This window comes from Rhodamnia argentea, chromosome 8 (assembly GCF_020921035.1).
Source record: "Rhodamnia argentea isolate NSW1041297 chromosome 8, ASM2092103v1, whole genome shotgun sequence".
Lineage (NCBI taxonomy): Eukaryota > Viridiplantae > Streptophyta > Magnoliopsida > Myrtales > Myrtaceae > Rhodamnia > Rhodamnia argentea.
In genome coordinates this window covers 23,168,000-23,180,346 of record NC_063157.1, presented here as the reverse complement: position 1 = coordinate 23,180,346, position 12,347 = coordinate 23,168,000, and the positions used below count along the sequence as shown (strand labels likewise).

Genomic DNA, 12,347 nt, shown 5'->3' with positions numbered 1-12,347 from the left:
CTATAACAAGTTTTTGTGTTTTTCTTGCTATATTTTCGCGTAATCCCACGATATTCCATGACGTCCCATGATGAACATGTAATCTTGAAACCACTAATTTGAGCTTTAATTTTCGGCGATATCTATGACTAACACTTTTACTTCGTTAATGTTTTATATTTATTCGTGAGTCTAAATATGAGTTATTATCAGTAGATTGTAACAGCAAATGGTGGTCATTAAATGTCATAATTCACTGCAATCGTTTAATGGATCCTATATAAATCCTAAAACTGACCCTAGAACATGTGACATAGTAAGTTCCAAAAGGTATTCATGAAAGATTTCAGGTTCCAAAATTTGAAGAACCTATTTCGATAGGTAGGTTTTAGGTTCTAAATGGAATTTGTATGAAACCCGGAACCGCTCACCCCTAGTTTATTTTTAGAAAAATGTGATATTTTTGAAAATTATTTTTCAGGGGCATCCGAAAATAAACTGAAAAATATTTTTTATTGTTTAGTTAGGAAAGATTTTCCTAGTTAAAGAAACCTTATTTAGTTAGGAAAAATAAGCAGCTAGAAAATTGAGTACAAGCACTAGAGCCCCAAGTTTGGCCTTGATGGCATGGTTACCTAAGTCCTAGGCATGAGCATGGTAATCGATCTTGGTTCGATCATAATGGATTTGGGCACTGTGGACCAAGGCACGAACTCTGGGGTCTCGAGCCATCCTCGATAGGCTTGGGCTCGGGTTTCAAGGACTCGCGGGCAACGTAGTCCCTAGGCCAACCTTGATGGATCTAGATCGGCCTCAATGGATAGAAGTGTAGCCACCGAGGTCCCGAGCCCAACCTCAATAGACCCATGCGCAAGCGCCTAGTTCTCGGATCCAACCTTGATAGACTCGGGCCTAAGCGCCGAGGATCTAAGCATGGACGTCAAGGTGGCAAGCTTGGCCTCAATAGACAAGCGTTTAGCCTCCATGGACGTGGGCACCGGCCACTAAGGTCTTGGCCCCGGCTTCGATGTACTTGGTCATGACACGAGTGTCCCACAAGCACTAGCACCAAGGTCATGGGCCTGGCCTTGATGGATCCGATACCCGTGCTCGGGGTGGTCTAAGGCTCCGGCACTATGGACCTAAGCTCGACCTTAATGAACCCGTGTTTGAGCACTAGGGATTCGAACATGAACCCCGAGGTCTTAGGCCTAGCCTTTGTAGACTCTAGTCGGGTGTCCAACAACTAGAAAGGAGTTTTAAGCCCAGCCACCGGTTCTAGTGTCCCAAGCCCTAACCTCTGTGGACGGCACAGCTACCGGGGTCTTGAACTCGCGTTTGGCCTCGATGGATCGACCCCGATGAACTTGAACCTGGCATCTAGACTCGGGTATTCTAGTAAGGGCCTGGGAACAATTGTTGGGTTAATATGCCCAAACGCAGAATTTCTAATCCAAGTGTTGATACCTAATCATATTTTAAATGATTTTTGATTTTTTAAAGAGGAAATCGTTTTCCAATATTTAAGCATAGATTTTTTGTTGGCTCGGAAATACATTTCGTTGGCTCTTTTTCTAAGCGATCCAAATGCCCGAAAATGCTAAAAATTAATTTTACAAAACAAATAGAGCCTAAAACTCTAAAATTATCTTCCAAAATATGACTAGGTATCGGGTATTAACTCTACGCTTGGGAATGGAAACCCAATTCGTAGGTCCCTAGTGTCTTGGACCAATCCTCTAATGCCCAAGCTTGTGTTCATGAAGGTCGGGACCGGGACCTCAATGCCTGTGTTGGGATCCCTAGCACCCGATCGCAGGTCCATTGAGATCGAGCCTCGGATCTCGATGTCCGGGCTCGAGTCAATTGAGGCCTCGCCCCGAAGCCCTAGTGGCCCAGCACTCAAGCTCGAGTCCATAAAAACCGAGCACGGGATTCCGGAACCTAAGCTTGGATCCCGAACACCTAGGTCCCGGTCCATAAAAGTTGTACCTAGGTCCTCGAGGTCGGGCCTAGGACCCCGGTGCCCGTGCTCGGGTCCATCAAGGCGGCGCCCAAGACCCAAGTGCTCTTGTCCCTATCCCGACGCCCGGGCCGGGGTCCATTGAGGCCGGATCTAGGACTCTAGTGCCCGTACCCGGTTCCCCAATTGTCCATGTGTAAGCTACTAGTGTTCGAATAAATGTAGACATATCTAGGAAAATCAAATCAGATTTCCTATTCCAAACGACGAAAATTATTTTTTAGTTCATTTTTAGATCATTTTTCGAGAAAATGATTCCTTGAAAAATACTTTCCAAATGGATCCAAAAAGAAGGAAAAACCAAGTGAGTGGATGGGATAAAGAAATAAGAAGGGATAATCACACAAATGGTCCCTAAACTTTGATCCAATATGCAATTTGGTTCATGAACTTTTAATTCAACCAATATGGTCCCCAAAATTTTGAAAAATGTTCAAATTAGTCTTTGAATTATAGGAAGATGTTAAACTTAGTCTTTTCATTAATTCAAGTTTAGGGGCAACTTTGAACATTTTCTTATAGTTCAAGGATTAAGTTGAACATGTTCCAAAAGTTTGGGAATTACATTGAACAAATTGAAAGAGATTATGTTGCACGTTAAGCTAAAGTTAAGGGACCATATCGGTCAAATTAAAAAGGATCACATTGCACATTGGATCAAAATTCAGGGACCATTTATGTCATTTTTCGAAATAAGAAAGCATATACTTTGATAGGAGCAAATGCAACAATGCACAGTAAAATTTAAAGAAAAGAGAGAGAGAGGATGAAAAGAAGGCCGTTATCACTATCACTCTGAGGACTTCGTAATTCCCATCTTCAAGATAAGGCCATGAAGATATGTCTGTTCTGGATGACACCAAAATCTGATCGTGCCCATGGTGGATTATTGGAGGATTTCATGTTTGACAAGCGGAAAGATTTGGCATTATCTCATGAACTTTCTTATCAAATAAGGTCCTTACATTTCTCTCCTTATATAGAGGTCCCACTTCACTCTCAATGGAGTGGGGAGACAATAGACTCACTCGTGCAATAGCTCTCTTTCTCTTTCTCTTTCTCGTATCCTCTCCCTCCGCCGTGGCCATACTTCCTGAAAGATTTTACGGCATCTACACCATCCACGAGCCTTACATCTGCGGCGCCGATCACCCTATCCAGCATACGGATCCCCCGACGTCACTGTCGCGACCTAAAAAATAACGAACGATTTAATTTTCGGGCTAATGGACTACCGGATTAATTAATTAGATTAATTAACCTAGTTCGAGCTCTCCCAAGCTCTACCAAATCGCAACTTATGATTCTTGTGATTATCTTGCAAAATATTTTTTGGAGTCGCCACTAATCATTTTTGGTAGGTTGATTAGAAACCTAAATAAAATAGCGGGAGAACTATTTTATTCCTGCGAACCGGAGATTTTGAATTCGGGGGATTTGGTTACGTCAGATTTCTCTAACGCCCTTTCGGTACCATTTTCATGAAAAATATTTGATTTGGCAATTTTGATGGATTTTACTTGAAATTCAAAGATGCAGTTTTTTTGGTTTTTTCTTCTTTTTTATGGGGATGTAAAACATTGAACTTTGTACGATATACACCATTGGTGATTTAGAAAGAAAGAAAACGCAGCCAGTCACGAGTATTTATAAAAATAAATTAACATGTAATAATGCTAAAATTTGGAACACGTAGCATGTCTAAAATAAACAAACAAATGTTCAAACCAAACGATTACATTTATGTAGATCGAGATGGGAAGGATTACCTTCTATTACACAAAATCTTACTCACATACACGTTATAGTTCCCTTCAAGATCTCGGAGCTGGAAGAACACGGCTGTCGTCGAAAATGGCAAGCAATGGCGTTGTTGGGTGGCGAGAGGCGAAATATGTGTCGGGACTCGTCGAAGATGATGCTCGATTAAAACTCTTTTCTTCACTCTCGAATTTTCTCTTCTAATTTTTCTCAAGAACTCTCTTTTTCCTCTCTAAAAATTCCACTCAAAAACTCTCTCAAAACTCTCTCAATTCTCTTTCACTCTCCCCCCTTCTAAGAGCTCTCTAAATTCTCTATCACCCAAAAAATTCTCCTCTCTCCATTCTCAAGAACTCTTCCTCTTTTATAGCCAAATTTCACCATCCTCTTTTCACCATCTTCCCTTCTCCATCTTCTCTTCTTCATCTTCCCTTCATCATCTTCCCTTCATCATCTTCCCTTCTTCATCTTCTCTTCATCACCTTCCCTTCATCATCTTCCCTTCATTATCTTCCCTTCTTCATCTTCTCTTGGTATTTGCAATGCAGTCCCTGAAATTTCAAGTATTTGCAATACAGTCCCCGAAGTTTTAAGTATTTGCAATATAGTCCCTGAAGTTTCAAATCTTCTCGGTGTATTTTTCCATCCCATGCCTAGTCTAGACGCATGCTAAATTACGTGTTCCGCTTGCCCAATTATATGCCAATGCAATGTACGCTAAAAATAAAGATGTGAGATGATTTTTATTTAGAACTAAAATTAGTTCTAATTTTTATGCAAAAAAAAGATTAATCAAAATTTAGGCGTCAACAGTCACGTCTTCGGCTCCATCTCGCGTCCTCTGCTCTGTGTGATCTCCACCGAGCGACACCGGAGTCCTTGTCCCCGGCTCTTTCGCCTCAACGCCCTTGGCGATCCTTGGCGCGGCGTCCAATTCAAGATTAGCAATGCGCCACCTGAGCGGGACGGACTCAACCAATGGATTCTGTCCTTTTGCTTGGTCAGACATTCGGATTCTTTGGTTGATTAGTCACAAGCCGCGAGACTTTATTAAGCGCATTCGCAAAGTCAAATTCCGTGGAGCTTCAAGAAAAAGGCCCAATCGGTGGTGGACAGTCTTGGTGTCCTTGAGTAAAAAAACAACTACGTAAAGGAAGAGCATGGCTTAATGGCGGCTTTTTGATCCCACTGAGAGACATCCAACATCCGCGGCTGCCTTCCGCTTAAGGTAAGTCGAGGTTAATTTGTCTAGTTTTACATTTGTAGTTTTTTTCTTCAGAATATAGTTTTAAATGCATGTTATTTTGTAGTAGAATCGTAGGTTGTTTAATTATGTCCTGAATATTTACCAGAGTGCATATTATACATCATTTAGGAAATCATATATAAATTTAGCTATTAGTTGCATTGCATGCATTACGCACGTTGTATATAGATAGTATTGCATTATGCAGTCATTAGTCATATAATCATTTATTGGCTAGTTCATTGGGTCACACGTAGAGTCCTAACTTTAAATTTGATGTTTTCTTGAAAAGAAATCGCTTCATGAAGTTTTTAATATAGAATTAGTTCACGATGTCGTTCATGCATGCTAATTAATTTAGGATTGTATGCACACATTATCTTAAAATCAAGAGTGTGTCATCTTGCACTTAGGAATTAGAGCATCTTCATATAGACTTTTAGGTTCAATGTGTCCTTTTGTTAATAAACAAAGAAAAAGAACGAATAATCTACTTAGGGATTCTCATAGAGAATGTATTAATTAGGAGAATTAATTCTCGTAAACTCATATTGCATGACTTTTAGGGTGTTACTTGTCGTTTAGGATTAAATTTCATTGACATCTCATGCAGACTTTTTGAATTAATTTCATAACATGTAACTTACAACTCATTATGCATGTCATATAGTCATCTCGTTCATGTCACTTAGCATTTTCATTAGCGCGGCTAAACTAGTCATCCGTGCATCTTCTTAAATTACGCATGTTGATTAAACGAGGAAAATACCAAAAAATTCAGAAAATATTGCATATTAGTTAGTCCTTAATGCATGCATAAAATTCAGGGAAAAATCCAAAAAAGGGCCTGAAGTCTTCATATTTTCTCAAATAAGGGCCCCAATGAACACTGTTTCAAAAAAGGGCCCGAAGTCCTCATGTTTTCTCAAATAAGGGCCCCAAGTGAATACCGTTTCAAATAAGGGCTCGAAATGACTATAAATTCTCAAAAAAAGGCCTGAGTTAAGGGCATTTTAGTTTTTTTACTTATTTAATTTTTTATTATAGTTTTTGTAGTCTCTTTCCTAAAAAAAAAAAAAGGGAAGTGAACGTTCACGGGCGGGAGGGGTTGCCCTCCCACCTATGGCCACCGCCCCACCGCCGGAGGGCGGTAGGCGGGAGGTGGCACAGTCTGACGGGGTCGTCGGCGCCTCGGCATGGGTCGGCGACCCGGCCGACCGCAGGCGAGGGCCAATACGGGGAGAGGGTCGGGCCCTCTCTCGGATCTGGGCGAAGCCGGCGGATCCCACTCGGATCGGGGGTCGCCGGCCATCGCTCGGGGCCGGGCCGGGGCCGCCTTGACCAGGCAACCCCCCACCGGCGACGGGGCGATGGCCGGCGGCCCCCGATCCGAGCGGGGACCGCCGGCCTCGCCCAGATCCGGGAGAGGGCCAGAGGCCCTCGCCTCCGACCGGCGGGGTCGCCGGCGACCCCGTCGGCCTTCGTCGCGTCCGCCGACCCCCCACCGACGGTGGATCGGCGACCACAGGCGAGAAGGGCAGCCCTCCCGCCGGTGCAAAACCTTTTTTTTTAAATTATTTTTTTATTATTATAAATTAGGAAAAAGAAAAAAATTTAAAAAAAATTAAAATGTGAAATGACGAAAACGCCCTTCGAGCCGGACCCTTTTTTGAAATATAATAACCACTTCGGGCCCTCAATTGAAACGTAGCATGTCACTTCGGGCCCTTTTTTGAAATAATGTTCACTTTGGACCCTTATTTGAGAAATTATGAAAACTTCAGGCCCTTTTTTGGATTTTTCCCTAAAATTCATGAATTCCGTCTGCATATTTTTCCTTAATCATAGTTTGCAGAAACCTCGTGGTGATGGATAGTGATGATGCTTTGCATGTGTTTTTCTTAGTTCATCCAGCTTCTTTAAATTTACCCCAATCTATTTACTGCTTTGTTAATTGAGTGTTGCAATCTTGTTTGCGCATCCACACGATCACAATCACATGATAGTGGCTTAGGATAAAATTGATAAAGACTACTTGAAAAACATTTTAAAATAAAGAGAAAATCGAATGGACGTTAAAATAAATTTAGTGTAATCAAGTCCTATTATCCCTAGAATTACCCCAACCGATAAGTGACAGCTCTAATTGCATGTTAAATTGAATACCAAGCTGCGGTTGGTAGGGCTAGGAGAGTCCATATTAAGCACCACGCTTAGTAATCCATTAGATTTCCTTATGTAATTCACTTCTGAAAAGGTCATGACATATGTCGGTGAAATGGTCGGCTATGATTAGATGTCACATCAAGAATTACCGGTGGCAGCTGCTTGGAATGACTATATTGGAATACCGTACAAAGGTTTATGATTACATTGGCAAAATTGAAAATGCTTAAGAATGAATTGGAATATGTACAATAGGTCTAGGATTGATTAGCTAATCGCCCCATCAATTTCTTATATCGCATATGTAACAAACTAGGTCCAAATATTGGCGGAGAATTCTCCTATGTATTAGATGGCTCGAATTAATCAATCTATCATAATAGATGCATTTTCGTGTAGTGGCATGGTTTGACATTCGGAACTCAACTTCCAAGCTTGCTTAAGCGAGGACGCTCTTACACGTGCATCAACAGATAAAAATCGTGATGCTCGATATGGAAGGAGTCACATCAGAGAATAACTCGAGTGAGTTTGGCGGGGACATGACAATACCTACATTTATCATTTGCGAGAATTTTTTGCAGATCCAAACATGGCGCACCTATATCCGTTCAAGAAGAGTATATTCCACATTCCAAGACGCGCTCGTCTTGAGTTGTGTGGCGTGTGCGTGCATGTGCTGGTGGGCCTTGGAAACCCTAAAAGAAGAATAGTCCGGTAGAAAAATACCAGATGGTGCAGGACGGAGGGAAAGAAAAGGGAGCGCGTATCGAGTACTCAGATTTGGGTGGAGTTTGTGTGTGGAAGTGGCCACAGCATATGCCATGGAAGATGCGACCTTTCTCCAGTTCCTTCTCCCTTTATTAAGACCCTATTACGATCGTTCACTCAACAATCTGGTCACTAAGTTGGAGAGTCGCTTTCTGCTTCTGATCAGCTCAGTGCAGGTCACTGCGCTATGGCTACGCCATCTCTGCCGTGGCGGCACTGTCCAGCAAGCTGCAGCCGGTGTCAGGGCAATTGCCGGCAAGTGACTCTGGTCTGAGGGGCGGCAGCGGCGGCGGCGTGGTCCATTTCTCCCCCACAGGGCAACCTCAATCCTTTGGCATTTCCGGACCGGTTCACGGGTCCTGACCTGTTATGTTTACTTCGGTAATGGAACTGGAAGTCGATTCAGCTCTCATCTATGTAATCTGATATGCATTTTCGAGCTTTGGATTTGTTTTGGGAGAAGGGTTTGAGATGATGTATCATCTTAGGCCGATGCAGTAAAAATATTTTTGCTTTTGCACTTGAGATTCGTGTACCCTCACTCTTTTTTCCTTGCTCAGCTCTCCGATCTATCACGATGGACTTACGGATGCATCTGAGTTGATTTCTCCTTCGACTTAACCTGTCAAATGCATTAAAGCAGATCTGTCCTCTTAAGCCTCACAGGATGCAATCTGCATCACGATCCATTAAGATGGCTGGTTGTAGATTGTGTTATCAAGACGATGGGATGAGCTGACTAAAAAAGTCCTCAACCTATTGTAATTGGATCAATTCAGTCGTGAATCTTTTGCATTTGTGTCAATTCGGTGCACCCGATCAACTTTATCGGTTACGTTGACGTGACAATTTTTAATAATATTTTAATATTTTTTAAAATTATTTATTTATTTATGTATTCTTTTTCTTCTTGTTTTTTGTTTTTGTTTTTTCTTCTCCTTCTTTCTCTAGTCGATCGCCGCATCGGGGATTGGCCAGAGACGAGAGTCGACGAGGTCGGCATCGCTAAGATCCGGTGAGGTCGAGCCTCGCCAACCCTCGCCGACCCTCGCCTCTAGCCAATTCGACCGGTGGGAGGAAGAACGAGAAGGAAAAAAATAAATAAGGAATTTTCCGTGAGCACCACTCGGCTAAAGTTGACCGAATGGACTGAATTAACACAAATACAAAATGTTTAGAATTAAATTGGCAAAAATATATATTTAGGATTGAATTGGCATAATTGTAATAGGTTCATGATTCATGACTCTTCGTTCGGTTATTTTCCCTCTTGTTCGAAACATATCATGTAAATCAATAGGTACTACTTATATCAGAGATTATCAATGGACACTCGATGAAAGTTTTGAGAAAAGCCTAAGTTCAATGGTGGGGCAAACCCAACTTACCTACGCATCGTTGTCGGAGCCAGCTTATTAATGAAAAGAGCTCGACAGTTGCATAGAAAACAACCAATTTGGGTTTAATTTCATGAAATGATGCTTCTATCTTTAAGGTTGGCGATTCATCTGGTCAGATCGATTCAATGGATCAAACAGGCTAAATTTCAATATATCCTCAAGTCATGTACTACATTGAAGAGTGGGAGATTCTCATCTTAAACCCCCTTGATCAACATCGAATTTTTTGAAATATTCAAACTGTACTGAAGTTCGGCTTCAATTGGTATCCTACCAATAACGATATCATTTTAAACAGAAGGGGCAGGCCAAGGATTAGCTCGATTCAATTGGTTGAAAGGAGTCGGGAAAAACATCTAACAAAACTCGATCTGGACGGAATTCTCCCACCACAATTATAGATAGACGACCCTAACAAAGTAAAGACGGCCACTTATCTCGACAAGTTGGATCATCACATTTTGGTCCTCCTTTTGAAAATTACCGGATGGCCGACGATGTATCCCGCCACTAACGGGAGCGATCCACAACAGCTTCCTATCAGTTAAATTTGGTACGCCATACTTGGTTCTCGGTAGTCAACAAGTACCCTAAGATCCTAAAAATTGCAAACAATGCTGATGATAAATTCTCTGCACAATATTTCGCAACGACCCGATCTTTTTGACATGCGGACGAGTGGTCGGGGAAATACGGCGAGGCTCCGTGAGACTTTCACCGTTCGACTTTCGCTGGGCCCACCAAGCAACGGTCCGAAACGGAGCCCCACCGACTCGCGATCCGATCCACAAATTAATCGCCGAGCTTAAGCGGGAGGATTTCAAATTTTGAAAAAGAATTCCCCGACGCCATCCCAATCCCACCCCCACTTCCCATGTAAAGACGAGGAGCGAAACTACCGTTTTGCCCCCGTAACAGTCCCTCGTTTTGCCTTTTACCCCCTTTCACTTTTTGAAGATTCCGCAGTCTCGTCGTTTCGTCTTCCCCCCTCTCGTTTCTGCTTCGGTTTCTCTCTCCTCCCTAAACCCTCAGGTTCTCCGATCGACGATCCGATTCGTCTTCTTCGCTAGCCGGACTCCTGACTCGGTTCCCTGTTCTGATCGGCTTGGTTTTGTTTCGCAGCTTCGATTCCGCAGGTTGTTGCGCCGGAGTTTTCGGTCGATTCGGTAAGAAGATGGGCCAGATCCAGTACTCTGAGAAGTACTTCGATGACACTTACGAGTACAGGTTGGTGTCGTTTCGTGGCCTCGTCGTCGTTGCGGTTTCTTCTGTCGCAGCTGCTGATAGTTTCGTTTCCGTCTTCGTTTTTGTGATGCGCAGGCATGTGGTTCTTCCTCCTGATGTCGCGAAGCTTCTACCGAAGAACCGCCTCCTTTCTGAAGTAAGTTGGATCGGTGTTGGTATTTTTAAAATGGCGTTACTTTTGATCCGCTTTGCTGTTTGGTCGCCGAAATGAAGGCGCATGTGTGAAATAAGAAGTTGTTTTGCTTTTCTCCTGTTTTGGTGCTGTTATTGAGTCGTGCGGAGAGGTAGGTTTCCACTGGAGGAATTTGCTGTTCTGTTTTTTGTCTTTTCACTCGGCATGATAGATGATCCCTTCTTGCAAACCATTCAAGTGGGTTTGGGGCTGATTCAATTCATGATCCAGTTTTTTTTTGGGTGATAAATTGATGAGAATTTGGATAAAAGGACATGAGACATTGAGTTGCGTTGTTGCTCACGAGAAGAAGATTCATTGAAGTAGTCGAAATGACCGGATTGCATCCCGTAACAATATAGGAGTTGAATGCTAAACATCGCTCTGTTTTATCTTCTGAGTGATTGATTTCTTGCTATTGGCAGCATCCCCGAACAATAGGAGTTGAATGCTAAACATTGCATTTGAGACTTGTGCGATCATATTTATTGTTTGTTTGCTTGCTTTAATTCTGCATATTACCAATGTGTTTGCCCTCTAAGCCATAGGAATGCCCGTTTAAGATATTCTTGTGTTTATATGTTTTCACATTGAAAGGAAAGCAGAGAATGCTTGGAGACTCAATTATGTAGAATACACTATGTTTAGACTCCGCGGCAGTTTTGACTCGTTGCATTACGGGTTAAGAAATGGCATAAATTTTTTACCTGATATGTGATGTCAAAGATATCTAATGTAGATATCATTTAGTTGAGTGTCCTGCATCAGGATCGTAATCTAGTGATGGTAGAGTGTCTGTCCTCTCTTATATCTTTTTCAGTCTAGTGGATCTTTGCAATGTTGCTTGTCTAATACTTCATTAATGGATGGCGTGTAAGAAATGTATTTCGTCATTTGAATGATCGTGTCTTCTTGTTTTCGTCTCTACCAGAATGAATGGCGTGCCATTGGAGTGCAGCAGAGTCGTGGTTGGGTTCACTATGCAATTCATCGCCCTGAACCACACATCATGCTCTTTAGGAGGCCTCTGAATTATCAGCAGCAAGAGAACCAGGCCCAGCAAAACGTGCTTGCTAAGTAAACATGCTGTTTCGCTAGTGCTTTGAAACAATATCACAGTATATTAGGGTTGCTTTAGTAAGTGTTAGGATGTTATGAAACTTGTCTTGTCAGCAATTCTCCTCTTTGGAGAATCTATTGTGAAACTTTGTTTATTGTGGTGTCAGTGATCCAATGTTTGTACTGGCCACTTTGGAACAGCACTTGCTTTTCTTGGCCGGTGTAATTGGGAAATGACTGGTGGATATCAAGATGAATACTTAATACTGATTTTGTGTTTTAACTGGTCTCACAATTCTGTTGTCACATTCAACTCACAAATGCGCTAGTTGCATAATAGATCTCACAAAAAATTGCAGAACATTCCCTATTTTATTTTGCTGAAATCATGTCCACCTTCATTTCATTTGCATGTTAGAGATTGTATGACTTGGGTACATTAGATGCAATTCATATGGGGAAGAGTAGGTTTTACATGGGTTTCCCTTGATCTGACGACTTTGGCGCAATGTTCTACCATAGACT

General features: G+C 42.2%; 1 protein-coding gene across 1 annotated transcript; it reads left to right on the top strand.

Annotated features, from left to right (window-relative positions):
- Positions 1-10,231: 10,231 nt before the first annotated feature.
- On the top strand, positions 10,232-12,105 carry LOC115735550 (cyclin-dependent kinases regulatory subunit 1). The gene is made up of 4 exons (XM_030666841.2): positions 10,232-10,378; positions 10,469-10,573; positions 10,667-10,727; positions 11,695-12,105. The coding sequence occupies exons 2-4, from the start codon at positions 10,521-10,523 to the stop codon at positions 11,842-11,844; spliced, it is 264 nt and encodes an 87-aa protein (XP_030522701.1). The 5' UTR covers positions 10,232-10,378; positions 10,469-10,520; the 3' UTR covers positions 11,845-12,105.
- Positions 12,106-12,347: the final 242 nt, after the last annotated feature.